We start from the raw sequence: 27,378 nt of genomic DNA, 5'->3' as shown, positions 1-27,378 counted from the left end.
AGCTCCGAAGTATGCACAAGTATGGGGAGACCGGTAGTTGGTAGCTAGACTTATACAAAGACGCTATTTGGTGCTCGCTTGCTTCCCTTATGCAGCCCTCGCGAACTAGTCCTCTGATACTACCGCAATAAGGCTCTATCAATCATTTGGTTACAATGTGATACCCTCCTGGCTACCTTTAGTGGCACCACGGCACACTAGGGCTGCACAGAAGGGGGTTACATCCCAGCCTGATGTTCCCGGCGTTGGCTGATGCGGAAGATGAGAATTTCGGGAGTTTGCAGGCACAACTTTGTGGCGTTATTCCTAGTTTATTCTACAGTTTCTGGTATAGTTCCTTGCATCCATAGTGACTAACAGTAACTAGTCTCTCCTTAGCTGCCTATGTCAATGCCACGACCCGTGATGGGGAAGTAGAAGAGCTCAGCAACAGTACATCTCTTATTTTAACTACAACTAGCAATGGAGAAGTTGGGTTCTTATTTGGATGACTCGAAGTTGGAGATGCGCCTCGTCGAAACAGAGCCTGGCTGACTAACTCCGATGTACCAAGCTAGCTGCAAACGCCTCATTTCTCTGTCTAAGCGCCGTCAGTTCTACACAGCAAACCGCCACGGGACCCTTAGGCTTTGGCCCAGAATGCAGCCTCTATTGGTCAGGCGGTATTGAGACGTCAAAAGTCACGCAAATGACCTACCCTCGCGCAGTATGGATCGACTGCCGCAGGAAATCATTGACCAGATCGCCGCGTGGCTGCCAGAGGGCAAGCTCGAGGTGACCGAGCCTTCAACGCCAGCCAACAGCGACGCACCAGGAAAAAAGGTTGGCCTAGTGAAGAAGCTGTTTTCCAAGACGCTGCGAGGAACGCACCCGCAAGTGAGCGCGCCGGCCGTGGCCCCGGCCAGGTACTGGACCCGCGCGTCGGCGGCGTCGATATCCCGCCGGTGGCAGCACGCCATCGAGCCCTTGATCTACTCCAACCTAGTTCTGGGCTATCCTGGTCTGGAGAAGCTCAAGTCTGCGCTTGAACGCCTTCCCAAGCGACGCTTCTACCTTCGGTCGCTCACGGTCGTCCTCACACTGACGCTCCAGCACTGGACAAACATCGGCATCAGGAAGGACGCGCTGCAGCCGATTTTCTCCGCTCTGGGCGGCGCGGAGGACAGTACTGCTTCTGTGACGGTGGACTTGACGCTCCGCTTCGAGGCCGGGGACGCAGATCTGCGGCACAGCACGCGCAAGGGCATCGTGTTTGACCGCCTCCACAGCGCGCATGTCGGCGCGGCGGCTTGCGTCCGGACGCTCGACTTTACGCCCGCGACGCCCGACACCGAAAAAGGCCGGCGCGACGTACTGCGGCTGCACCTCACGGAGCAGGCCGACCTGGTCGCGCACTTTCCCAACCTGCAGGGCGTTGCGTGGCACTACGCCGAGGATGTGCTGCAGGCCGCGCGGGACGCCTCCCGCGACGGGTTCGCCGCGCGCCTGGCGGAGCATCTCGCGCGGCGACGACGCCAGATCGCAACGGTCAGCCTGACGCTGAGCGTCGGGCTGCTGGGCAGGAACATGTCGTCGCCGCAGAGCGTGGGCGCCGGCAGCTACCTGAACCTCTACGCGAAGCTGCGCGCGGCGACGGCGCACGTGGCCGACTTTTCCTACTCGGGCATCGTCGGGCCGTCGCTCCTCCAAGATTCAAAGCGCAAGGGGGGCGGCGCGGAAGGAGGAGGAGGAGGAAGAGGAGGAGGAGGAGGAGGAGGAGGAGGAGGAGGAGGAGACGAAGAGAGCTGGCAGTCGTTGCGCAACCTGACCATTTGCATGGCGCTGCTCACGCCCGAGGGCAAGTTTTACTTTGAGAGCGACGCCCTCGGGGAAATCGAGCTGGACACGCCGCTGAGCTGGCGGCGCCCCGCGCTGCGCCAGGCGGCGGCAGCAGCGAGGCACGGCGGCGGCGGCGGCATGCCCGAGGCCACGCTGGTATCCTTCCTCGAGCGGCCGGACGAGGACACCATGGGCCCGCTGCTCGGCGCCTTTGCCGGTCTCGTCGCGCGGCTGCCCGTGCTGGAGACGGCGCTGCTGGTGGCGCGGCGCGGCGCGGACCGGCATAATACGCCGTGGGCCGTGTGCTACTGCGCGCCGGGGCGGACGAGCGCGTGGCTTGGCGGCAGCGAGATGGACATGGAGAAGCCGCGAGTCTGGTTCGTGACGGGCGCGTGGAGGCCCGGGGACGCTCTCGTGCAGCAATTTCGCGGAGCGGGCAGGGGAGCTGGGCACGCAGGCAACGTTTCCATCATCCATTGGTCCATTGTAGACCCGCCAGTTTGTATGTAATATGTAATTCCAGATGAGGGATAGAGAGGAATAGAGTATGATGCATCGATGGTTTGCCTTTACACTCTTTGAAACGCTTTGGTCAAGTCACGCATCTTTCATCAACTAAGCTCTTTCTGCCAAATTTCTTTCTGATTTCTTGTCTCGAGCGTTACTTCTGTTGAAAAACGGTTCAGTTGGGTAGCTTACTTCCTGAGTTCCGGCATGTCATGGCATGCATCAAGTAAGAAGACCTTTTCCCCAGTTGCCGTCAAAGCAACCTTGTGTCTCTCCTCACCTAGAGAACTGAGTGGGGAAGCAATCCTAACGTACAAGTACTGAATTAATGCACTTCCCGAATAGGCAGAGTGCCCCAGTGGTTAGGGAACATAACCCGATATCAAATGGTTTCGACCGCGCAGGTTCGAGTCCTGTCTCCGTCGTGGGCGGAGTGTCCGAGTGGTTAAGGAGTTTGACTCGAACGTTTTTCCCGCTCTGCCGTCTTCATTTTTTTTTTGCGCTTCGCGGAATTAGATTTTGTTTTTTGGCTGTTTGTTTCTGGCAAGGACAACAATGCTCAGACCGGGCTTGTGTGCTTCTGGCGGTTACGTGAAGCAAACATCAATAAATGAGCTGCTGCCCGTGTCTCTGGGACATGACAGATGAAGCGGGCGTCTACCTGGTAGGAACCGTCGTATTGGTATCACCAGCAAGGCCAGTTTAATTTTTATCGTGCATAAAAAGTCAAATAGACGCATGTCGCCATGCGCTGTTCTGTGCCATGACAGGGGCCCTTATCCGGGTGGCTTGGCGTCGCGATGTCTCGAGTCCAGCATCTGTTCTTTCTTGGAATTTGGTCAGAGACTGTATCAAGCCTCGAGCTACAGCCAAGTCAACGCTGCCGCCGAGATGCATCCAAGACACGGGCCGGCGCTCGGCCTACGGGACCAGGCCAAGTCAAACCGAGCGCCGCCGCAAGCCCACCCGGTGCCGGGGGTACGCTAATAAGCGGACGGAGGCGCTGCCGCCATTTCGTCACCGGATCGCGACACAGTCTCCCCCCCCCCCCCCCTTCCTGCCTCCGTCAAACACTAGCAAACAACCCCCCTTCGAACCATCGCCTGACTCAAGCCAACTTTTCTTCTTTCATTGTTTTGGCTACTTGTTGCGTTCCCATGACTCCCTTGCGCGCATTTTCGCTCTTTTTCTCTTCATAGATTTTTTTTTTCTTTCCTTTACAAAGAGAGAGCGAGCAAACGAAGCTCACGCTGTTGCTAGCGAGCTAGCCAAGGCTGAAAACGCTACTTCCGAGACACACACACTTAGCCGACCGGCCTTTGTCTTGTTCTTCTTCTTTCTCCTCCTTCCCGCCGCCGCGCGCGCGCGTGCGCCGTCTTCTTCGCAGCCATGGATGACGGCGGTGTCGACGGCGGTTTCCTTCCCGCCGTCTCGGCCGTCTTTGGCTGGATCTACTTCACCCTCTGGAGCCTGTCCTTTTACCCGCAGGCGCTGCTTAACTTTCGCCGGCGCTCCACGACGGGCACCACGGTCGACTTTCCGTTCCTCAACGTCTTAGGTGCGAGTGCCTCTTTGTGACTTACTGCCCAAAATATATATACCTCCTGGTTGTCCGTGTGTTTCCCCCCCTCGACGGTGAAGTGCTGACCCTGGGACCTCCTCGCGGGCTTCTCTACTTGTTTAGGCTTCACCTCGTACTTTGCCTCCAACCTGGCGCTTTACTACTCCCGCGACGTGCGCCAGCAGTACGCCGCGCGCAACAGCGGCCTCACCCCGACGGTCCAGTTCAACGACGTCGTCTTTGCGCTGCACGGCCTCGTCCTCTCCGTCATCACCGCCTCGCAGTATCTCGTCGGCACCTCCCTCTGGCGCTTTCCTGTCTACAACCCGGGCTCGCGGCCGAGCCGCTTCGCCGTCGGGCTGACCGCAGGCGCCTGCCTCGGCGTCGCCGCCACCTACCTCATCGTCGGCAGCGCGCGGTCGCGGGCCGGCGGCCATGTCGACCCGGCCGTCGACTGGTGCGAGCTCGACGTCGTCTACGCCCTCGGCTACGTCAAGCTCGCCGTCACGCTCGTCAAGTACACGCCGCAGCTCCTGACCAACATACGCAACAAGAGCACCGAGGGCTGGAGCATCGCCCAGATCCTGCTCGATCTGACGGGCGGCGTGCTGAGCATCGCGCAACAGGGTATCGACAGCTACCTCCAGCACGACTGGAGCGGCATCACCAGCAATCCGGTCAAGTTTGGCCTCGGCCAGATCAGCATCTTCTTCGACCTCCTCTTTATCTTGCAACACTACGTCATTTACCGCAAGAAGCGCGTTGACCAACACCGTGGGAATGAGACGGAACGCCTGTTGCGGCCGGGTGGCGATAGACGTCTAGATTAAAACCCGCCAGAAATGGTGAATGAAGATATCAGTGTTAGATTATTTTATATACCACCAAAAATCAGTGCGTCTCATGACACCGAGTAGACAGTGAAACCATTGTCAAGAATGGTGGTGGGCATGCACCCCTGGTGAGCCTCTTCGTATTCTACCCTTGTTATAATACATTACTCATAAAGAGTACATCCATTCTACCTCGCGTCACCTACAAATACATGCTAATAGTACATTGGCGATTACATGACAAAGTTAATCAGCGCCCCCTTATGCACGGCAATCGCCCGCTTTGCTTGTCTAATGTCATATTGGCCTTGACCAAATTTCGCTCGGCCTTCTTCCGTCGCCAGGATCTGCTCTACCATCCAGTTTTTGAGCGCGTCGCCAGCAAGCCCACCTTCGGGCGCGGGAAGCTCCAGGTTGCCGCGCAACTTGCCATTGATTTGAATCACGGTCGTCTGCGACTGTGGCTTCAGAACCTCGAGCGACCCGTCCGCCTCGGGAAAACTCGCCGACTTAAACAATGACGCCGTGTCCGGGTGAAGAACGCTCCAGCATTCTTCCGCGACGGCCGGAACAACAGGCGCCATAAGTCTCGTCATCGTATCGGCCACATGCCACTGGAGGATGGCACTGGCATCCCTGGCCCCCACAAGAGCGTTTGTGAGCGTCATCAGGTCCGAGACGATCACGTTCAGGGCATATACCTGGTCATATGCGCGTGTAACGTTGCTGATTATACGCTGCGTCTCACGCCAGAGAAGAACATCAGTGTTTAGCTGCTTAGCCTCTGCTTTGCTCATGCTGCCAACATTGGCTTGCTTGGCTTGGAGGTAGTCTAGCACAGTCTCGGTCGGTGCAGTGGTGGCAGATGAAACCTTGACAACAGTGTCGTGTAGCCGCTGCAGCCAGCGCGTCACACCAGAAATCTTTGACTCATCCCATTTCAGCTCATCAGCGACCGGAGCTTGGAACAGCATATGCGCTCGCGTGGCGTCAGCACCATACTTGGCGATGAACTCGGTTGGGTCCACACCGTTGTGCTTGGATTTAGACATCTTCTCAAAGCGCACCTCGGCGGGGCTGCCTGTGGCTGCTACCTTGGGCTGAGCTGCATCGCTTAGATCAATCTCGTTTGGCTTCAGAAATTTGCCGTTAGCTGGATCAACAAATGTCTTGCCATGAACCATGCCCTGCGTAATTAAGCGCTTGAACGGTTCCGCAGTGCCGGCAGTTTCTTCAGAGTACTGAGGAATCAACGAGCTAGCCGCAAGGAACTTGAAGATGAAGCGCGAGTAGAGGAGATGCAAAATCGCGTGCTCGACGCCGCCGATATAAATATCGACGGGGAGGGCCTTGGTGGATTCGGGCGAGAAGAGCTCTTTGCTGTTGTGAGCATCGACAAAGCGAGCAAAGTACCAACTTGAGTCTACAAAGGTGTCCATGGTATCGGTATCGCGACGTGCAGGTCCCTTGCACTTTGGACACTCGGTCTTGACAAAATCAGGACAAGACTCCAGCGCATTGCCAGCTTTGCCAACCTGCCAATGCTTTTCGACATCGGGAAGCTTCACGGGGAGATCCGCTTCTGGTACAGGCACGCTTCCACAACTATCGCAGTGGATAATGGGAATAGGTGCTCCCCAATATCTTTGTCGACTTATGAGCCAGTCGCGAAGACGCCATTTTTCTACAGTGCTCGCTAATTCGGCGGCTTTGAGCATGTTGACCATGATCTTGGCGGCGTCAGCAGAGGACTTGCCCTTGAAGGGTCCGCTATGTTCTGTCATGAAGCCATGGTCCACATAAGGCTCGGCCGGGATGATAGAGGTAGACTCATCGGGGGATTCCGCAATTACGTATCGGACGGGCTGTTCGCTGTTGTGTGTTTTCCAGAAGGCATGGTCTCGAACATCGTGACCTGGAACACCCATGACTGCGCCCTCGCCGTAATCGCCGAGCACATATGGCGCGACAAAGACCGGCAAGGACGCTTTGGTGGCATCTGGAGTATCGTCGTTGTATGCAAGAGGATTGATCGCTCGAAGCTGTGGCAAGACGTAGCCCACTTTGGAGTCAGGCGGCAGGCCGGGGAGGGTATCTAAGAATGCGCGCAGCTCCGGATCTGCCTCCGCAAGCTGTCTGACAATCGGGTGAGACGCCGCAAGCGCAATGTATTGGACGCCAAAAAGAGTGTCGGGGCGTGTGGTGAAGACCTCAATGGCGGAGCCTAGATCTTGACCCATAGCCAGTACGGGAAACTTGATGAGAGCTCCAGTGGATTTACCAAGCCAGTTGCGCTGTTGGGCGAGGACATGTTCTGGCCATGCATCATCTTTGGCAAGCGTATCTAGCTCGCGCAGTAGATCCTCACGATAGTCAGATATGCGCAAGAACCACTGTTTGAGAAGCTTCTTTTCTACCTTGGCGCCAGAGCGCCAGGAGTACCCATTGGCGTCAACTTGCTCATTGGCCAAGACTGTCTTATCGATGGGATCGTAGTTGACTTCGGCCTCGGCTTGGTAGGCAAGGCCCTTTTCGTAAAGCATTAAAAACAGCTTCTGGGTATGCTTGTAAAACTCGGGATCGCACGATGCCAGTTCCTGTGGAGAATTAGAAGATTGTCAGCACCATATAGAGGGTTACTCACGTTGCTCCAGTCCCAGCTTCCATTCATAATACCCAGCTGTTGCTTCATTTTGGCAATGTTGGTGTGCGTCCAGCCGGCCGGAGGGACACCACGCTCGAGAGCAGCGTTTTCGGCGGGGAGGCCAAAGGCGTCCCATCCCATGGGGAGCAGCACGTCATGACCCTTTAAGCTATGATATCTTGCAACAACATCGGCAATTGCATATACTCGTAAGTGGCCGAGGTGCAGCGTTCCCGAGGGGTAGGGGAACATGGGAAGAACATATTTGGTATTCGTGGACCTTTGTACACGCTCATTCTGAGTCGGCTCATTGGCGGCGATGTCTTGCCAGTTCTTGCGCCATTTCGCATCAATTGAACTGAGATCGAGGCTATAGTATCGCCGTAGCTGGGGGAAGGCGCTTATGTCGGGAGTCTTGGCATTGCCGTATTGGCTGTTCAACAACAGTAATTGTTGGGTGGCGACAGAGAAGGCGACGCGGCGCCGGAGCAGGGCAGCTCCACGTGCAGGAAGCTGCCTTGTGCGAAGGGCCTGCATTACTATACCACCATGATACGTGCGTCGTAAAAGTCTGAGAAGCGCTCGTATGTGGTATAAACGCTCGACGTGTACCAAGATGCGATGACAAAGGTGGTGATGGGAAGGAAGCTTGCCTGTAGCAAAACGCTGGAGCTCCTGAAAGGGTTTAGTTACCTTGGCTGTGGCTGAGGGTGGCTGATGCTGTGGCAGAGATGGCTTCTGGACAATCTACTCAGTACTTGGACATGTATTGTTTGACTGCTTATCTCTGTTTTTTTTTTCTTCCTCTTCTTTACTGAGTTAAATGATCTCTATAGGATGCCAGTCAAACCGTGTGCGCTCTCGCGCAAATCAATGCGTAGTTGCCACACATTGGCAGCTCAAATTTCACCTGCAGAAACAACAGCAGGTACATAGCTCGCTGTGGGCATCCGAACGCGTGACCGCTAAAGAGCGCCGTTGTTCCGCGCGCCAGCGCCGCTCAGGTGACGGCCCGGGACTGAAGGCCGCCGTAAGAGTCCCACCATAGGTAGCAGTAGAGATAAGGTAGGCAGGTGCGAGCTTAGTGTGAAGTGTGGCATATCAGTAGCGGTAGGTCCGTAATGTCAGTTGGCGTTGTAATTGTGTGATATCAACAGCCCAGCCACTCATACAATTCTCCTGACCCGACCAACGACATTGCGCCTCATTATCAACAGCTTCCCGCAAACCCCGCCAAAAAAAAAACTTGTCTCGTCCCCCCCGCGTGCGTGGGGCTCTAGTTAGAGGAGAAAAAGTCCCGGCGGCCCTGGTGGCTTACCTTCGGCTTTCTATCTGGGCCTCCCGATTGAGGGGCTCCGCATTCAATTCGATCAAATTAAACCCTCGGCCTTTTGTCTTCTCCCTCAGACATAGAGTACAAATTTTTTGTCACGAATTGTATACGTGCGTGAAGCCGACGGCCCGAAGCCTCTAGTGCTGTTGTCGCCATCCCGCTTGCGTCAACCCCACCATCGGCGGCGACAAACGCACCCCCCAACGACAACGACGACGGCAACGTTTCCTTCGTCGACGACGACCTGCGGCCGCCATCTCGCCAGGAACCTCGTAGTTTATCGTCTTCAAGATACGGCGCGCAGCCCATCACGGCCGAGTCAGAAATGGAAAAGATCACAGACAAGATTGCGGCGCTGCCCGCCGACGGGGAGTACTTCTCGCTCGAGTTCTTCCCGCCCAAGACGGCCATGGGCTTCTCCAACCTGCGCGATCGCCTGCATCGCATGGAGCAGGCGCTGCGCCCGCTCTTTGTCAACGTCACCTGGGGCGCCGGCGGCTCCACGGCCGATAAGTCGCTCGAGCTGGCCGAGCTGTGCCAGCGCGAGTTGGGCATGACGACCTGCCTGCACCTGACGTGCACCAACATGAGCCGCAAGCTCATCGACAAGGCCCTTGACGACGCTAAGGCTCTCGGAATCCGTAATATTCTGGCCCTACGTGGTGACCCCCCGCGCAAAGAAGAATATCGCGCCGCCAACGATGACGATGACGAAGAATCGGAGAATGAAGGCCAAGACTTTGTCTGGGCTGTGGACCTAGTCAAGTACATCCGTAAAAAGCACGGCGACTACTTTTGCCTCGGCGTCGCCTCGTACCCGGAAGGTCATGCCGATGAGAGCCACCCGCTGGGACAGTCGCTGCAGCACGACCTGCCCTACCTCGTCGACAAGGTGCAGGCTGGCGCCGACTTCATTATGACGCAGCTCTTCTTCGACATTGACGCCTACGAGAAGTTCGAGGCGATGCTGCGCCAACATCCCAGCGGCGCCTTCAAGACTATCCCCATCATGCCTGGCCTGATGCCCATCCAGAGCTTCGCCATGATCAAGCGCACGGCTAAGCTCAGTCACGCCGCCATGCCGCCCGCCATCCTCGAACGCCTCACCGCCGTCAAGGGGGATGACGAGCGCGTCAAGGCCATTGGCGTCGACATTCTCAGCGAGCTCGTCGAGCAGGTCCGCACCGTCAAGAGCAAGACGCCGGGCCCCAAGGGCTTCCACTTTTACACTCTCAACCTCGAAAAGGCCGTCACCTTCATCCTCGAGCGCACCAACCTCATCCCCGACGAGCCTGCCGCTGAGGAGGCGGTCCTTGTCGATGGTGGCCCGACGTCGGCGCCTTTCCTACAGGTCAACGGCCACGCCATCCCCGCGCCGCGCAGCCACTCCCACTCGCGCTCCTCACGGCGGCACTCGTCCGTCGGCTCCGACCCGCACAACCGTGTCATCGCTAGCGAAGGAGGCCGCCGTACCAACCCGGAGTGGGAGGTTATGGGCGCCGAGGCCGCCATGCCCGCCGAGCAGCTTAACGCGCGTGCCAACACGCTGGCCATCTCCGAAGGCGAGGGCGCGCTCGGCCGCGAGGCCACCTGGGACGACTTTCCCAACGGCCGCTTCGGTGACTCGCGCTCCCCGGCCTACGGCGAGATTGACGGCTACGGCGTCAGCCTGCACATGTCAGTCACGCAGGCCGTCAAGCTCTGGGGCCACCCGGCCACCAAGCACGACATTGACGACATGTTTGTCCGCCACGTCCGCGGCGAGCTCGATGCACTGCCCTGGAGTGAAGAGGAGCTCCTCGCCGAGTCCTCCACCATCACACCGCACCTCGCTGCTCTCAACGCCAAGGGCTGGTGGACCGTCGCCTCCCAGCCCGCCGTCAACGGCATCCGCTCCGCCGACGCAACCTTTGGCTGGGGCCCCGCCAACGGCTTCGTCTTCCAAAAGGCCTTTCTGGAGTTCTTCATCTCCTCCGCCGACTGGGCGGCCCTCCAGGCGACGCTGCAGCGCCCTGGCGTCCGCGAGGTGGTCTGCTTCTACGCCAGCAACGCTCGGGGCGACTTTCTAAGCTCCGACAACTCGGGCAGCGCCGCCGCGACGACCACCAGCATCAGCACCAGCAGCACAAACGCCGTTACTTGGGGTGTCTTTCCCGGCAAGGAGATTGTGACGCCCACCATCATTGAGGAGGTGTCGTTCCGCGCCTGGTGCGAGGAAGCCTTTGGCATCTGGGATGAGTGGTCGCGCGTCTACGGCAAGGGCTCACCCAGCGCGACGCTGTTGAGCGGCATCCGCGACGACTACTGGCTGGTAAATATCATTCACCACGACTTTGTGGACCAGCAGGCTCTGTGGGACCTGTTGCTTGCGTGATTTGCTTCTTTGGCTTAGGAGAAGAGGGGGGATCTGATTCATAAAACGAATTATACGGCAGGCATCGTCGGATGAGGTTTATGCATACGTATGAGTGATGAGAAGAGATACCAATTAAACATGTACAAAGGCTGGGCAAAAGTATGGGAAGTACTCCTTCTTGGGGAGAGGAGCACATTCGTCAGGGGCATTCGTGACACAATTCAACATTCACATAGTAGTACCATGGTTGGTATAAAGATGTCTAATGCAAACCTTGACCTTGCTTTTCCTTCCCTGTTACTGTGTCTTAATCTGTCTCTGGCTCTATCTCTCCTGGATAACCAACTCTCAAGACTACCGAAAACATGTGCCTCCCCCACGCCGCTCTGTAGCAAACCATGGCATTCACTATAACTTTTTTGTTCCAAGCCAAAAGAAAATAAAGAAACCCAGTGCTTGTTTCTCTCATGTAGAAAGGAACAGAAATCAAGGAAAAATGAAAAAGATGAAACTGAAATGGGACAAGTCCAATGAAATGTAGCAAAAAAAAAAAAACCGATCAACATGTGCAAGCAACCGTTGAAAAAGAAACAACAATGGCGAAAGCGAGGTATCAGCGACGCAAATAGTGTGGGTATAAAAGAGAAGAAAATCATGGGAAATATACAGAATGCGACATGGATGGAAGAAGAAAGGCTCTGGCTGCTGTTCGCCCGACAGACTAACACTCGCCTTCAATGGCGTCATCGTCGTCGTAGAACGCGCTGTCCGCGGCTGGTGGGCTAAGGCTGTCGTAGCCGCCAGTGCTGCCGAGGTACGCATCCGTGCCCGTGTTTCTAAATGCGTTATTGCTAGCAGGCAGGGACGACGACGAAGGCACGGACTGCGACGCGGACCGCTGGAAGGGAGTGACGTTGCCAAACAGCGACGTTGTCGTCGGGGCCGCGGTGGTTGTAGTAGCAAAGCTTAAAGCGGGCCGGGCGCCGTTGGCGACGCCGTTGCGGGAGTGCGTGGAAAGTCTGTTGGTCGGGAGCGCGACTGGGCGCATGAGCGTCTCGCCTTCGGACTCGCTGGTCTGGAGCTGGGCCGAGGTGTTAGCGATGGTAGCGCTGGCCCTGGCGGCGGCGAGGCGCGACGGCGTCCCGTTCATCTGGCCCGGGGTCGCTGCGATGGCGTCTAGCTTGCGAGGCCGCTTGGAGGGCGTGGCCTCCATCTCGCTCCAGTTGTGCGTGGATTCCGAGTCATCATCATCGTCGTCCGACTCTATCTTGACGACGGTGGGCGCGGTGCGTCCGCGCTTCACGGTGCTACCACCGGTAGTGGGCGTGTTGATGTTACGCGAGCGGTTCGTCTTGGGCGTCGTGGTGGGCGTGAATGCCGGGCCACTTCCGGAACCCAGGTCGAGGCAGCTGGACGGGTCACCGCCGCTGTCAGCCGTGGCGCGCATCTTGTCGGCGTCTTTCTTGATTGTTCGGAACTGGAACTGAATTCCATCGGCAGTTGACTGCCCAAAGTACTTTGCAATGTCTATAAAGTGGCCGTTAGCGCTGGCAACATTTTTCAAAACGTCAAGTGAAAGTGGGTGCCGAGATGAGGGATCCGGAAAACGGTCACGGTTGAGAGCAACCATGGATTGGCGGCGTACTTTTCTTGTCCACAGCACCAACGGTCTTGGGCAGAGAAGATTCATCCACAGTGAGATTCTTGACGTCAAGATCGACTTTGCGTCCTTCCGTGATAATCTCAGTCTGGGCCCGAATATGTCGGAAGCGGTGGTTGAGGGCATGCTCTGTCATGTCTGAGCCGTAGCAGGCAGCAATCTCTGCCGAGCAACAGTCAATCACTATCCGTCTCGTTTTCTTCCCAACCGCGAGCCGCTGAGACAAAGAGCCGAGTTAAGTAGAGGTGTGGGGAGGGTGAAAGTACTAATAAGATGTCTATTACCTTTGTAGTTCCATTTAGTGTTGGGATGAGCCGCGACGATGGCACGAACTAATCGGGCCTGGGCTTCGTAGGACTTGTAGTTGGCTTTAGAGGCTGAAGGTGCCATGATTCTGTCAAACAATGTTAGCATAGGAGATGGAAGATGAGGATCGAAAAGAATGCGTACGTGGAGTCGGCGCTTTGCAATATACTGACTGGTCTTTGCGGTGCCGGCGTGAAATTTGGAGCTGTAACGAAGAAAATGTTAGGTGGTGAAAGTGAAAGGCAGACTGGAATGATGAAGAAGAATGTATCAAGAAAAGTTGATAAAACAGTAACTAGGATTGGTTGCAGCAGCTGTGCTCAAGACGTGCAAAGGAGGGAGGTTGTGAAAGAAGCAGAGGTGCGATGGGCGGAGTTGGAAAAGAAAAAGTTCCCACGTGGCAGCCGGCAGCTGGCGGATGTTGCCAACATTGCGCTGCAGCAAGTGACAGCCAGACGAGAGGAGACTTTTCTTTACCTGATGTGAAGAAGAAGAATCTGAGAATGGCCAGTACTTGCTGGTCTTGTGAAATCCTTTTACAGGAGTGGATATCGATATGACAGCGACCACGGTAGAGGCCACGAAGTAATCAGAAACAGCACGAGAGAGATTAGACTTGCCTAGGAGTATACGACGAGGTTTGATAGTAAAAGCTGAAAAGTATTTCGTGACTGCGTGATTCCAAACAAGACGAATTTCGAGTAAATCGAAATTGGCAAACGGACGTTGTACAGTGGTATCAGACAGAGAGGTGACCAGGCGATCCAGAGCAGGCGTTTGCTCCTTTCTCGGTCCAGATGATGGCAGCCCACGAGTATCGAGTCAAGAAACTATCAACTATGAGGCCATTCAAATGCTCAACACTTGATAGATGGAGTCGAAAAATTGCCGCCGTGTTACAGCCCAGAGCCAACAGAAGGCAACCCTTCGGCAGACTAGTACGCGGCTCGTCCCGCAACGGGATCAACGGTGGTGGCTTTCTTCTGAGGGGGGCGCTGTCCAATAGGACCTGTCTTGTGCAGTGAAGAAGCGGCGTTGTAACGAATGCGACACTTGACCGGTAATCGAGGTATAATAAATGGGGGTTGCAAGACCGAAACAACTCCTGGTCGAGAGTAATGAGGATGTAGTTCAAGAGTGTCGATGTGAAAGTGAGGTGGCTGGGCTGCCCTGGGTCCTGGTGCTCTTTGGTGCCGTTGAGATAGGTGAGTACAAGTAAAGTGAGCCGCATCTGCCCAGAAAAACGACTACACAACAGTCACAACAAGTTTAAATTTAGCAAATGGTAAAATCCCACCGTTTCAATGTATTTCCATGTTTATTTGATGCAAATTCCTCAAAGTACGCCCGTGTATGTTGTAGCCCATCTCTACTCCCAGAGTCCCCCCCTAACAAGTGCTAACGCCCAGCTCGCTGCGACAGAGTACGCCAGGCACGAAGCCAAGGTAGTTTTAACCAGGACGAGTCTATGTATGATTGAAAATAATGATGTGTAAAGGAGAAGGAAAAATGAAGAGAAGACGTCCGACAATTAAACACAACTCGGAATCCCCCAAAGACGCCAACTCAGCCGATTACTAGTCATTTTTTTATGTCGTGACTGTTGTTGCTCGCCAAAAATATACTTCAAAGAGCGCAGAAATATGAAGATGCAAAAAGGGGAACGGCAGCTCCATGCCAGCTTGCCCGAACCAGTCGACAGGCCGCATCGGACCTCTATTCCGCATCGTCGTCGCTAAAGGGCGCAGGCCGTCTCGTAGGGGTGATGCTTCTCGTGGGGGCATGCATGGAGGGCTTGTGTTCGGGGTGGTGGTGGTTGTGGCTGTCCCAGCTGTTTGCCTGCATCTGCTGCATCTGATGGTACTGGCCGCCGTGGTGGCTGCTGCTGCTGCTGCCACTGCCAAACTGGGTTGACCGGAGCAGCTGGGCACCGGCCTGGGTCTCGAAGAGGAAGTACTGCAGGCCGAGCAGGCAGTCGCAGCTAGCCTGGAACACACCGCAAACCTTGAAGGCCGTGGGAATTTCCGAGGTCGATGTGAAGAACCAAATCATCTTCATGGCATCACCGATGAGCCAGCTTGCGAGGACGGATATGCGGAAGCCCTTGCAGGCGCGCGTCTGAATGTTGGCAACGATTTGCGGGAGCGGGAGGGTGGCCTCGACAGAGAGACCGACAATGCCGAGCATCTCAGAGTAGAAGCCGTAGAAGGAGTGGATCGGCGCGAAGAGGAGCTGGAGGACACAGAGAGCGAGGATAAAGTACATGAGGAAGTGCCAGTAGCTGTAGAATTGTGTTAGCTCGCCGGAGCGCATGGACGAAGTGTCGTGTCTGACTGTGTGGGACGTACGGTTTGTCTGCCTTCCACTGCCAGAAGTTGTAAGGGCGTTCAAAGTTCATGATGGCTTCGACGAAACCCTTTTCGTTGGATTGAATGCCGTTGAAAGGCTGGCTGGACTCGCCTCCCTTGGAGGACGGGCTTGGGCGGTTGTCGAGGGCGATTTTGAGCAGGGCAAGCTGCATTCCGACCATGATGACGGACTGAACAAGCAGGCTGGTATCGTATCGAGCGCCGGGCCAGTAGAAGATGCTGAAAATGATAATGATCAGCACAGGACGGGCAGGGCATGTCTGCGACGGCTTCGCTGGGCGGTGGTGGGGGTTTCGGAGAGGGGTGCGCGACGGCGCGAGGCAGCGTGTCGCAAAGTGACGTACCGCAGAAAGGAAGCGATGAGCATGATGAGCGGAATGTCGAGCGAGAACCCTGCACTCGACTTGCTGCGGTGCATCGCAAGGGCCTGGTCGCCATAGGACAGCACCGGCGACAGCGCGATCATGAGGGGGGCCAGAAAGCCAATCAATGCCGTGAAGAAGCTCATGATGGCGAGCAGGGACGGGCCTCTGTGCCGGGGGGCAACGACGCGAATAAAAACGAGTGTCGACGACGAGGGGCAAAGGAAGCAAACTGATGAGAGGTAGACACGCAAATTGACGGAAGAAGAAGAAAGAAAAAAAAATCCCCGGACAATAAAGGACGACTGATGGACGGGAACGAGAACAATGCAGAGTAGAAGGAGACGGAGCCGTTTGCGCAAGTTGTTCTTTTTTTTTTTCCGCACAGCAAAAGGGGAGGGAGACGATCGACGACAGCGACGAGCAAATACAGAAAAAAAAGAGGGACTGGACCACTTTGGACGAAGGCGGCGCTGTCAGTATTTGGCTTAGCGTCCAGGAACCGATTAGGGGGGACTTGGGGGCTCTCAGGTGGCTTTTAGGTGCCTAGGTAGGCTTACCGATAGGAGGATTCCCCCCTGTGTTCTACACCAGAACAGGGCATGATAACTCTTCACACAGAGCACTTGCTACCAAAAGGCGCACTAAATTATAGAGGGATGCTAAATTTGGACTTTAGCTCCAAATTATCAGCCGTATATCTACTCGCTCCACACGGTCCGCTGTCTTGTCTTGTCCATCCTATCCGTACTTGCTTCCCACTTGCCCCCTTTTCGCCTTGATGGCGACTCCTTTTGTGCGCCGATGAGCGTCGAAATAGTTTCTCCAAAATACATATTATTCATATTGTCAACATAAAAATCAACGGCAATGTGCCATACTTCAAACAATGCAGCCATCCTACCTCTCCTTGCCATCTAGAGCATCTTCCACTTCCCTTTGTAGCTGTCGCGTGATCATTTCCATACCCTGGCCGCATCCCATACCGATAAATTGACGTCAGCGAATTCTGTAGATGCTGCCTCGAGCCTTTTCGCTCCCGGCCGAGTTCTGCACAATCATGAAAGGGCCGCAGAGATTGTGTGGTTGCGTCCTTTCCTACTCGCCGTGCCTCGCCGTCCAGCAGAAACCAAAGCCGCCGTCCGTGTTGTAGTCATATAGTGACCCTGAAGAGCTCAATATGACAACATAGCCAACTTGCCTATAGCCGTAGTGAAATTCTAATGTGCCAACTCCAACAACAACTTGACCAGTCGTAGCACATGCTCAAGATTTCGTCTTGCTTGGTCGTTCTTGCTGTACTAGAAGGTAATGGCTCAAGCATCCTGCTTGCGGCAAATTCTCTTTTGTAGATTTATTACACTACAAGAACATTTGATTCAAGTTCAATTTCGTCTTTTAATGAGTCTTTGTCAGTTCCTGACTCTCAGTTCAGCCTGATGCCGCCTTGAATGCGACAGTCTGGCTGCAAGTTAGTCGCATTTATCCTTCAAATGTCACTGTATAGATGAAACACTCTACGGGGAAAGCTTTACATTGAGAAACTCGCTACATGCATATAAGTATTCGTCTTTCCATCACTTCCAGACTCATCTACTCACAACAGCTGGCCAAGCCCTCAGAGCAGGGTAACTCTGCAGCGTCTTCCGGGGCAAAGAGGTGGCAAAGGTCGCCCTTTGATCGAACGTCATGATGATATCTTTTACGCAAGGTGACTCGTATGCCTTGTGGGCCCTATCTTCTGCCACGGTTGCAATTGTATTGGTTTGAGAGTTGCGAACGAGAGGGCAACCTCGGACAGTACATTACGCTTGCTGCCATCGCAAACCATTTCTTTGAGACTTCGACAGCAAAATAAACTTGTTACAACACATATTCAGCGCTAGTCGTATCAAAGGCAATCTCATCGAATGATTTGCAGTTGAGTTCCATAGTTGCTCTGCCATGAGCTTCGCAGTCTCGAGGACGAGCGACATTGCAGCCAAAAATCCAACTCGGATCAATAATGGTATCTCGTGAGGAAAACTCCGCCGTTGATCATCATCAACTCATTGTTATCTATTCATAAAACCTTTCATCCGATGTAAACACATATTTGCATGATTCGAGGTCTAAAAGTCACATACTCACGTCAAGTCCTTAGATGAACCCAACAGTGTCCGGCCATTTAGCCAGCCATTAAAACACCAGTCAGAGGAGAAAAAAAAAGCTATAAACAATAAAACATTCTCAGTGGTACCGCCCACTATATAGTAGACACAAATCCCGAGGTTCAACGCACGTTAAACTGCTCTCCAACATTGTCTACAACAAAGCCTACCCTGTACATACGAGAACAGTGCAGCATACCAGTTGACTGACTCCGGGTTCATCAAAATATTTCTTTCGGAGGAAAGTGAAAAAGTTTTCTTTGTGGCACGAGTACAATGATAAATGGAGCTCCGTGAACTCGTTTCGATCGACCTTGAGCTGCGTGTGTTACGCTGTTGATCACGCTGCACTGTACTTTGAACCATTTACAACTGTAGAGAGGCTTTTTAAATATAGTTCACCCATTCGATGGATCCCAGAAATAACATCACCAGACAATACCACAGTATCGTGTACTCGTTCAATCTTGACGTATACATCTGGGTTGCAAGCTTATGCAGCCAACACTTGCCAAACCTTGTTTGACCTTTTAGATTTTAGGTGATCTGTGTAGCGAGTAAACGCACAATGAGTCGCGATACGTCGATCAAAATTTCCATGTCCTACCATCAATCAACAAGCAGCCGTCATTGAGGTCGATATAGCCTCATTATTAGCAAATATTGGGCCGACTTGGCGTCCCGGAATAGTCAAACGTTCGAGTTATACCTCGCTGTTTCACAATAGTTCCATTGGAGGATACGAGACGAAGTAACTGGTGAGAGAATTCACCAAAAAAATTCCGCTCTTGAGAAAAAAAGAAAAGAAAAAGAAAAAGGAGGACAAGTTGGGCCGTTTGTGGTCAATTCTCAACTAGTCCCACGTACAGGAAGAGTGCCCGCTACTAGCCTCTTATCGATCCAGAGCTGCCCACCAAGACTCTCCTCCCAGAATGCAATGAATCGAGGAAAGATTTTGGTACGCTCCAGATCTTGATCTCGAATAGGCGAGTCAGAAGCTGCCCGGCTCGGTGAAACACGAGAAGGAATGGATGCAGGCGCAGTCGTGCTGCTAATGTCATAGCGGCGTGGAGGATCTCCAAAAAAAGCTCCGGCGCCGGGAATACGCATCGCGATGGAGCCGAGAAAGTTTGGCCGGCGGCGCCTGATTCAACAGCCGACACCAACTCGCAACAGAGCGACCGACAAAAAGTCTACATCTCCCTTTTGCTATTTTCCGCTCGTGATGCATCAACAGCTGAAAGACTGACTCAGGACCTTTACTATTAACTCTTTCTTGTGCAACCCACCAACTCAGTCAATAGCGTATCCCTTGCCCCTTCGGAATGAGTACATCCACGGCGAAATAGAGCCAGAAAAAAAAAACCCCCAAAAAGTAAAATGCAAAGGGGCGTGTATCTATACCAGTCTAGTGCCTTCTTTGCCCTTCCCGTCAAATGTCGAGATTATGTGCTCAACACCAGGGCAGCTGGGAGAGCTTGCTTGCCCACTCTCACCCCTTTGGAGGTTGCGAACCCCGGCAGCCTGATTTACGACCAAGTTTTTTTTTGGTTTTTTTCCCCCCCCGACTAACAATAGTGTGATGGTGCCAACAAGGGGGGAGGGGGCCAGCACAATTTCCACACAGGTACTCCGTAGACGCCCAATCAAGGCTTGCGTTAAGCCACACTCTACCTGAAGCTTTGCCTCTCGACGCTTCGCTGTACATACTGATACAGGAAGGCCAACTGGAAACTCTCGGGCGGAACAGAAGGGCAAACTTTGCATTTCTGCTCATAGGAGCAAGGCAGAACCTGAGCTCCAAACTCTGCTTCAGCAGAATCTATCCCGTCACTCGCGGCAGCGCGCGAAGGTCCCCCACGCCCCCTCCCTCAGGCCCTTCCTTCCACATGGCGTGGCGGCGGCGACGGCGCCTTTTTTTAGGACAATACACTATTTGCTGCTTCTACTCGAGGTGCTCGTTTTCGGTCTCTTTCGGCCCACTGCCCAAGCTGGTCATAGACTGAACCTTGGTCCTGGGAGAGAAACCAGCCACCAGCTACCAGCCCAGCTACCAGCCACCCGTCTCGGTGGTGGGATCAAGGGATGCAAATGGACGTCTATTGAGCATTCCTGTTGGTTGCCCCGAAAGATGCCTCAGTTCTCGGGGTGCTCTCCAGCTGCGGGAAGCGCAACGCCACTGGACTCGACACACCCGTATGACGGTGTGTGATGTGTGTGCGCCTTCTCTTTAGCATTGTATGTGCGGGTATGCCATCGGCCTGTGTCTGGCCCCTCGAGAAGAGGAGAGTGCCGGTTCGATCAATCCTGATCTTGGCCCCCATGCTTGACCTGGGCCTCCCAAATGCTACAAACAAACAATACCACCTGCTAGTAATCCATCGTGTTATTTCAGCTTCTCCAGTCGCGAAGAGGTGTGTGCCGACAACATGGAAGCCGCTCGACGCAGGAGTGCAGCCAACCTACGATCAGGCTACATTGACCCTGCTCATACGGATAACGCAATCCTTTTTAAATCTGGGCAATCTGACCGCTGCTCAGTAGTGTACCTTGGTCATCATGTAGGTAGCTTTCCATGTGACGCAGAGGTATTTCCGTTTCGGTCCTGCTGCAGATACACTAAGGTGCCCAAGACCGCAGCTGAGAGCTGGCCGTCCTGTCCACCTCTTTTCTCCGACAAGATCATCCACGGACACGGGGGGGGGGGGGGGGCAAACAAAACCGACAACCATAGTACTGAGTGAATACAGAATATCCGTACCAGCACCGCCTTTTGCCAAGTGGAACCCCTTGCTGCAAACTCTTCATAATCCGATGCAAGCATTCCTAGACGCAATGGGGCCCTATCATGGACCAACTTCTTCCTTCTTTCCTGGGATAGGCCTTGTTGAAGAATCCGCCTCTACGTATACGATAAATTGCCAGCCTCGCTGGCGTTAGTCGATGTAACCTCATTTGTAACCGTTTGCCCAAGATCAAGTCAAAGAGAGCATGGATGCAACTTGACGGATTCCCGCACCTACGTTGCTACGCACTTTCTTCCACCCTCCTGGGCTTGGTAAGCTACGGAAGGAAAGTGGACAGACTTGACATACTCTATTCTGCAGGCACACCCTTGCTGAAATAGTAAAGACATCGCAAGGGAGTCCCTCGAATGATAAGCCTCATTGTCGGGAAGTATCTTGCGTTCTTTGCTAAGATACCGACCCCAACATAAGGAAGGAGATATTTCCGGATGCAGACATCTGTCGTGGGTCTTGTGTGATGTGAAGGGAGGGACAAGCATGCAACGGATAATAGGTACTTGAGGACACCCCAACGTACGGAGTACATGACATCGTTATGCAGGCAGGGTACCGGTGAGAGATGCTCTGATCCAAAAAGCAAGGCAAGGCGCGCCGGGGCGAGGATGGAAGGGGGCGAAGTAGCCTTGCACATGATTGATGGCATATTATGGGCCACTGTCGACTCAGATATTGCATGCGCCTGTCCATATGATGTGCTGAAAGAGGTTCTACGCAGCGCCCGATGCTGGAGGGGGGGGCTGACATCTCTCGTGCCAAGTGGTGGCTTCGCTGCACGCCTCACATAGTATGTGGCCCTGCATGACTGACTGCACCCAAACTTCCAAGATGAATGTGAACTGTGTTTTTCTGGGAGCGAGCCACTTTCTGAAGGCAGCCCGAATCCTCATGCACGCCGTATGCACTCGCATACCTGCCTTGGAGCCTCGATTCACTGGAAGGGGGGGCGTTCATCTTTCTTCCCATGTGCCCTTGAATTTCACACCGCGACCGTTGCGCGCCAGTCGGCACAGCCGCATGCCGAAATTGATTCCGGGCGTACGATTCCAACATGCTTCTGCTTTTGTAGACAACCAACCGTGGCTGCATGTTGCTTCCGAGGGTCACCTTGTGCATCCGCCTTGCCACCCCCTTTTTTTTTCAGGGAGAGAGGCTCTTCGTAGTTTGTTGTTAGTCGACCAAGGTGTAATGACGAGACTCTGTTCCCTCTTCACCCTAAAAGCCCCGATGGATCAATCTCTACAGATTATAGTAAACGAGAATGAGAAACCCCATACTTGCAACTGGGGCCGGAATGTAACTCTGGTTCTGCCGTAGGAATTACGTGTCCAACTGGAGAAACCCCGCAAACAGGGTGTTGCTTTTACTTTTCTTGGTGTCCATCCTACTCGGTAGTTTAGTACGGATTACTTTGTACTTCGTAGTTCTGAGACGAATGGTCTTAACGCCCAATCACCAATGCCGGGACGAATCCAACCGTGCACCTCCTACGTGGGCTATCCTTGTCGTATTTGAGTTTAAAAGCTACAAACCAACTACCTAGTACTCAATACACTACGATGCTAATTTGCCCACTTTGGCTCTGTATTGAGGACAAGAGCAACTGACTTGTACCATCTCAGCACCACGTTCTGACGCTGCTTCAAAAATTGGTGCGATATTGGCGCAGGGCCGGAGCATCTGCACGCCTCACGGAGCCAATCGAAATCCATATCGACAAAGTCCCACCCCCCCTTCGATAAATAAATGCACACAACGAAGATATGATACCAGTACTATGTAAAATAAAGAAAGACACAGCGGCAAGCCACCACCGGTACCCACGTACCAACCCTGGCCAGTCTCAGGCGAGCCCCGAACAAAGGGCCTTTCACGCCCCCTCTGGGCATTTATATAACGGCACGCGCTCACTATAGCCAATCTAGCAGGCCACCCGACGATCCGTTGCCTGCGTGTCATGCTTGGTGTGCGGTCCAGTTGCGGATAGCAAATAACGGTGACGGTACCAAGTATGCTATAGCAATTTGGCAATTAATATGTAAAACGGAGCAATGTATTCGCCGCTGTCATCTCCGCGGCGTGTTCTTGGTCTGTCACCGTCGCAATAAATGCATCACCAAACCCTTCCTTCACATAACTCTATTGTGCCGGGCGCCGTCGCCGTCGACCCGCCGAATACATACATCCATCCGTCAGGCCGAACATAATAAGAGGGCAGATGGGGCCTGTCGTAACCGACCTGCCAGGTCCATCTTTAACCGCAGTAGCCCATATTATTACAGCAAGTTAGCTGTCAATCACCGTTCTGTCAATAAGTAACAACTGGCAGGTCAAACATGTCATCGTAGCTGTGGCCCCTCCACGGGTGTACCGGCCACACTGACCCGGAGCGCTACGTCATGCCGTAAAAGGGAATAGGAAGCAAGCAAAATGCCCCATGCTCATTCTTGTAGCCGCTTGGGGCTCATTTTGCCCCATCCCCAAAGCTAACTAACATTCGCACTCTGCGTCTGCTTGCGGGACCGTACTCCACATGTTTGTTACAGCCAAGATGAAGGGAGGAGCTTGAGATTCAGGGACTCAACCAACATAACCACCCCCCCCTATGCGAATGCTTGGGATGTTGAATTGAAAATTGCAAAGGACACAACTTGGACAAGCAAACCCGAGGCAGAGGCGGTGGACATGTCTGGACATGGTCCATCTCCAACCACAGAAGAATCCTCCTCCGCAAACCCTCCGCGCGACACGCCACCGTCCTCTGGCCACGCAGCCACGAATACGCCTTGCCGCTGACTCATTGCCAGCTCAGCTAATTGGGTCAAATCAGTCCTGAGTAACGCAACGACAAGTGCCGACATCACTGGGAGGTGCACAATCAGGAACGGAAGACCGCCGCCAAGTCGGAGAAGGCTGGCCAATCCTCAGTCGAAGAAAGCCGCCCAAAGTAACCCTACCTGTCTTTATTCTTTGGCCCCCCCCTCCTTTTGCTGCAGGTGACATGGTGGTCGCCGGGACTTGGTTCTCGCCCACAGGCTGACAAGGATCAGCATGCAAGCGCCTGGCCTATATGCAACCAACATTTGGCCTACTTCCCACCGGAATAACGCCTTTGGGACAACAGGTACTCAGCGTTTCTCGATCGGAACTACAGCATTGGATACTGGAAAAGCTTGATAGAGGCCTAGACTAAAGACGCGGCGCAGTTCTGCAAGGGAAAATGCTCTTCAGACTTGAATGCTAGCTACAAGTACTGAGTACAGCTGCTTCAGGGAATCAGGGCCAACACAGGGTTACATTGACGCTAACCCGAGACAATTTGCATCAACAGCGGGACCGGCTGGCAAGCTCTCCGTAATGACTTGTCCATACAGGCTGTCTCGGCGTAGTAATTGGACCACTTGGGGGCTTCCGAACCCCCAGTCATGGGCTGCAACACTCTGCGAAAAACTACAAGTACGAGGCCACCCTCCATCATCCCGACAGTTTGGTTCATGACAAAAACCATCACCGACACTCTGCCAGCACCAACTATTATGGAGGGGGGGGGGGTACCCAGGATCTTTTGCGCAGCCCATGCCGAGCCCCAGGTCCGAAATGTATTTCGCTCTTCAATTCAGATACTCCACGCCCCCCCCCCTCCTCCCTTCGCCTCGACTGTGGCCGATTCCGACCCAAGATGCTCATTGTTTCGATGCCCGGGTGGTGCGCGAGTCTGTCTGGAATCATGACGCCGCATTTTGAAGGATTATGCGCTGCCGTCGGAAACCCATGCTGTCGGAATTTGAGTCACTGCCCTATCTTCTCCCATCCAGGGTTCGTGACACTATAGAGCAATCTGTGTGCCACTACAGGCGTCAAACAACGGTGCTTGAAGTTACGAATACCTTGACCCCTCCAGTTCTCGGGGGCCGAGAGCTTCTGGCCCAGCCTCTACTACCATTGCGTAACATCGTGTGCGTACGGGCTCCCTTCCGCTCCCGGCGCAGCTTGTCACACTTACCAATCGCGGCCAAATTTCAGCCCCAGAAACTCAGCGAGCTCCCACCTTACCAGTGATCAATATCGACCGCTATAGATTTCCATCTCGCCTGCAGGTGCTGACTGTGGTCCGGGGACAGATGCGACGTTGGCATCAAAAGCCCACGCACGCAACCCACATCATATCCCATACCCAATGATGAATATTACAGACGGCCACTGTAGTTCCGATGGCATGGGATGTACCGAGTAAAAGTGACTCAAAAGGAGGTTTCATGCCAGCGACCTTTCTGACTGCTGGGCCAGCAGTCCGGAGATGTAAACTCGAGCACTGTTCCGAGAGGGCCGATTACAGGCACGCGCGGTGCTGGAGCCATCATCTGGTCGACTGGTTGACGCCGGAATCGCAAGGCGGAGTTCCTGAATTCGCCGAATTGACAATTCGAACCAAGTAATTTGCCCAGCTGCCCACATTCACCACGTTGACGGGTACCAGTCAGTACCAACCTTTCAGCATCCCTGGTCCTGGAGCAGGCGTCATGCACACCGTTGGCCTGCTATCGGTACTTATGCATCTGTGCTGCTTGGGTCTGAACCTGCGGCTAGTGTAGTCTCTCGTAGCCTCGCCTATCCTATTGAGCGCGCACATTACCAGTAGCACATCCTACCAACAAGCCAACATACGTATTCCGGACGGTGCTGCCTCCTCAAAAGGTTGGAGCAAACTGTTCTCCCTTTTCGAGAACCACCAAAATGTCGCCATTGGCCAGTGGAAACCCGCGACAATGTGTCTCGCGATTGGCGGCGGCATGCCCTGCGGGGATGTCTCACGTCGGGACTTGAAGGGGCCGTTTTGGTGGATATTGTGAATTTTCATGACTTGACTGAGTAGGAAGGAGCCACACCCGATCAGTAAGTGAGTGCCCCGTCGACTGAGGCTCTGGGTCGGAAAATCGGCGGAGAGGTTGACGAGGGCGTGGCCACAGAGATAAAATCGTCATTACCGAATGGTCGCTCTAAACGACGGCACCAATCACACCTACTAAGGATGTCAATTCTGAAGAATAATTCTACGCCACACACCAGTAGCCTGCCAACGGCCTGCCTGCCTGTAGGGCTCGACACGTTACTTTGCCTTGTTCGTCACTGGTTGTGGCGAGCCCGCAGCGTCTTCATGCGAGAATCGCCCACAACGTCGCGTGTTTCCCCACTGAACCTCGTCTGCCACTCGTTGCGACTCGCTACTGCTACTGCATCTTACGTCAGTGCGAGTGAGGGGAAAAAACATTACTTGTGTTTGCTGAAGCTACGATAATGCGGCCCACTAGAAAGAGGAGCAAGACGCGCGGTTAGGGCCGCTGGTTGGTGAAGACAGTTGCGTATTTTGCCTGCTTTCACGTAGGAGCTGCGACAAGTGTAGCCCCCCAGGCCAGGCTGGCTGTTTTCCCCCCAACAAGGTTTCGAGACGCAAAGACGGCTTATTTCAGCTGTTCACGTTCTGTACACTTGTCTTCCAGTTGGTCGTTGTGTTGCGGCTTTCCCTCACCTTTGCGCTTTCAAACCTTGTTAGGCGAGGGCTTACTCATGACGCACTCGCGGACAAGGCCAACTTAAAAGGTGGTAAGCCTGTCCGTACTGGTACAAAATCGTAGCAAGGCTAGCCCTGATGTGGCTAATAAATGATGAGCACGGCCGTTCGGTGTGGCCTCTTTCACGCCGAGCGACGACGCCGACAGCGGGTCACCGAGCTCGCAACTGTTGTCAAATGTGGCTAATAATGGGCAAATTAGCAAAGAAGGCTGAACGTTTTATGATATAGCTGTGAATGTCCCTGGATTGACTGAGAACCATGACCTGACGTCGTGATTGTCAGGACCCAAAGATGAATACTGCTGTAAGCTTCTTGCCACCAATTTTCCTTGTTGAAAGGATACCTCACATCGGCCTCTGTAATCTGTAAGCAGGCATATTCCACTTTTAGCTTGACCCTGTCACATCAGTTACTTACTACCAGTACTTTAATAGACACGTACTAATTTTAAGTCAACGGCGCTGTCAAATGCTTGCTATCGGCCGCTATAGATGGCGGCCCCCTTCCGCTACTAATCCACCTTGCACATGGCCAAATTGCCAAGTTGGGTCGCTGCCACAAGCAAGCTGCCCCAAGGGCTAGCTTCTCGTTTCTTTCAAGGAAACCCCGAGATCGTTGTTGGTGGTGGCTGAGCGCAAAGCCCTTGCTCGGTGGACCTCGACTGAATACTCCACACGCCCCTTGAGATCTGGCTTTGGCCATTTCCCCCGTTATAGTATTGGTAGCAGAGCGCCTCGGCGATGAATGGTTACATTATGGCGCAGCAGCTGTCGCTCGAGCTCCATCTCATGACAGTCATCAGTAGAACAAGTATGGTCGCCCTACTCTCGGGTCCTGATACTTTGGATCCAGCACGCTGTAACCAGCCGGAAAGTCAGGGATCAGCTTCGGCGTTGCGCATCCTTGTGTTCACCTGATTGCCAAGTAGGAAGGACCAAAACGACTCAAGGAGTTTGTGATACGTAGCTTGCCCGGTGCCCGCCAAGAACTATTGAATGAGGATAATGAATAATGTCAGGCGAGACAACTACCGCGCCGGGACTGCTTTTAGTGCAGCCTGCGGTACCCGGAAACCAGGGCTTGTATCTGCCGGGCCACACCAT

The 27,378-nt window shown here is 54.0% G+C and overlaps 6 protein-coding genes and 1 non-coding gene across 7 annotated transcripts; 4 read left to right on the top strand and 3 right to left on the bottom strand.

Moving 5' to 3' along the window:
* Nucleotides 1–708: 708 nt before the first annotated feature.
* On the top strand, nucleotides 709–2,328 carry V2A60_004707 (uncharacterized protein; the record flags this gene model as incomplete). The annotated part of the gene is made up of 1 exon (XM_083256021.1): nucleotides 709–2,328. One exon carries the CDS (start codon nucleotides 709–711, stop codon nucleotides 2,326–2,328), a length of 1,620 nt encoding a protein of 539 aa, XP_083112147.1.
* Nucleotides 2,329–2,669: 341 nt separating this feature from the next.
* Nucleotides 2,670–2,750, top strand: V2A60_004706. The gene has a single exon. It is a non-coding gene; the product is annotated as a tRNA-Ser (tRNA).
* Nucleotides 2,751–3,714: 964 nt separating this feature from the next.
* V2A60_004705 (cystinosin-like protein ERS1) lies at nucleotides 3,715–4,716 on the top strand (the record flags this gene model as incomplete). Its single annotated transcript, XM_083256020.1, has 2 exons — nucleotides 3,715–3,883; nucleotides 4,010–4,716. 2 exons carry the CDS (start codon nucleotides 3,715–3,717, stop codon nucleotides 4,714–4,716), a joined length of 876 nt encoding a protein of 291 aa, XP_083112146.1.
* Nucleotides 4,717–4,952: 236 nt separating this feature from the next.
* V2A60_004704 (leucine--tRNA ligase NAM2) lies at nucleotides 4,953–7,900 on the bottom strand (the record flags this gene model as incomplete). The annotated part of the gene is made up of 2 exons (XM_083256019.1): nucleotides 4,953–7,316; nucleotides 7,364–7,900. 2 exons carry the CDS (start codon nucleotides 7,898–7,900, stop codon nucleotides 4,953–4,955), a joined length of 2,901 nt encoding a protein of 966 aa, XP_083112145.1.
* Nucleotides 7,901–9,021: 1,121 nt separating this feature from the next.
* Nucleotides 9,022–11,070, top strand: V2A60_004703 (methylenetetrahydrofolate reductase (NAD(P)H) MET12; the record flags this gene model as incomplete). Its single annotated transcript, XM_083256018.1, has 1 exon — nucleotides 9,022–11,070. The coding sequence occupies one exon, from the start codon at nucleotides 9,022–9,024 to the stop codon at nucleotides 11,068–11,070; it is 2,049 nt and encodes a 682-aa protein (XP_083112144.1).
* Nucleotides 11,071–11,773: 703 nt separating this feature from the next.
* On the bottom strand, nucleotides 11,774–13,102 carry V2A60_004702 (uncharacterized protein; the record flags this gene model as incomplete). The annotated part of the gene is made up of 3 exons (XM_083256017.1): nucleotides 11,774–12,579; nucleotides 12,698–12,874; nucleotides 12,997–13,102. 3 exons carry the CDS (start codon nucleotides 13,100–13,102, stop codon nucleotides 11,774–11,776), a joined length of 1,089 nt encoding a protein of 362 aa, XP_083112143.1.
* Nucleotides 13,103–14,734: 1,632 nt separating this feature from the next.
* On the bottom strand, nucleotides 14,735–15,895 carry V2A60_004701 (PQ-loop repeat-containing protein; the record flags this gene model as incomplete). Its single annotated transcript, XM_083256016.1, has 3 exons — nucleotides 14,735–15,299; nucleotides 15,367–15,606; nucleotides 15,732–15,895. 3 exons carry the CDS (start codon nucleotides 15,893–15,895, stop codon nucleotides 14,735–14,737), a joined length of 969 nt encoding a protein of 322 aa, XP_083112142.1.
* Nucleotides 15,896–27,378: the final 11,483 nt, after the last annotated feature.

The sequence above is a fragment of the Cordyceps javanica genome, chromosome 3 (assembly GCF_051103115.1).
Source record: "Cordyceps javanica chromosome 3, complete sequence".
Taxonomy (NCBI): Eukaryota; Fungi; Ascomycota; class Sordariomycetes; order Hypocreales; family Cordycipitaceae; genus Cordyceps; species Cordyceps javanica.
This window is presented reverse-complemented; position numbering and strand designations above follow the sequence as displayed.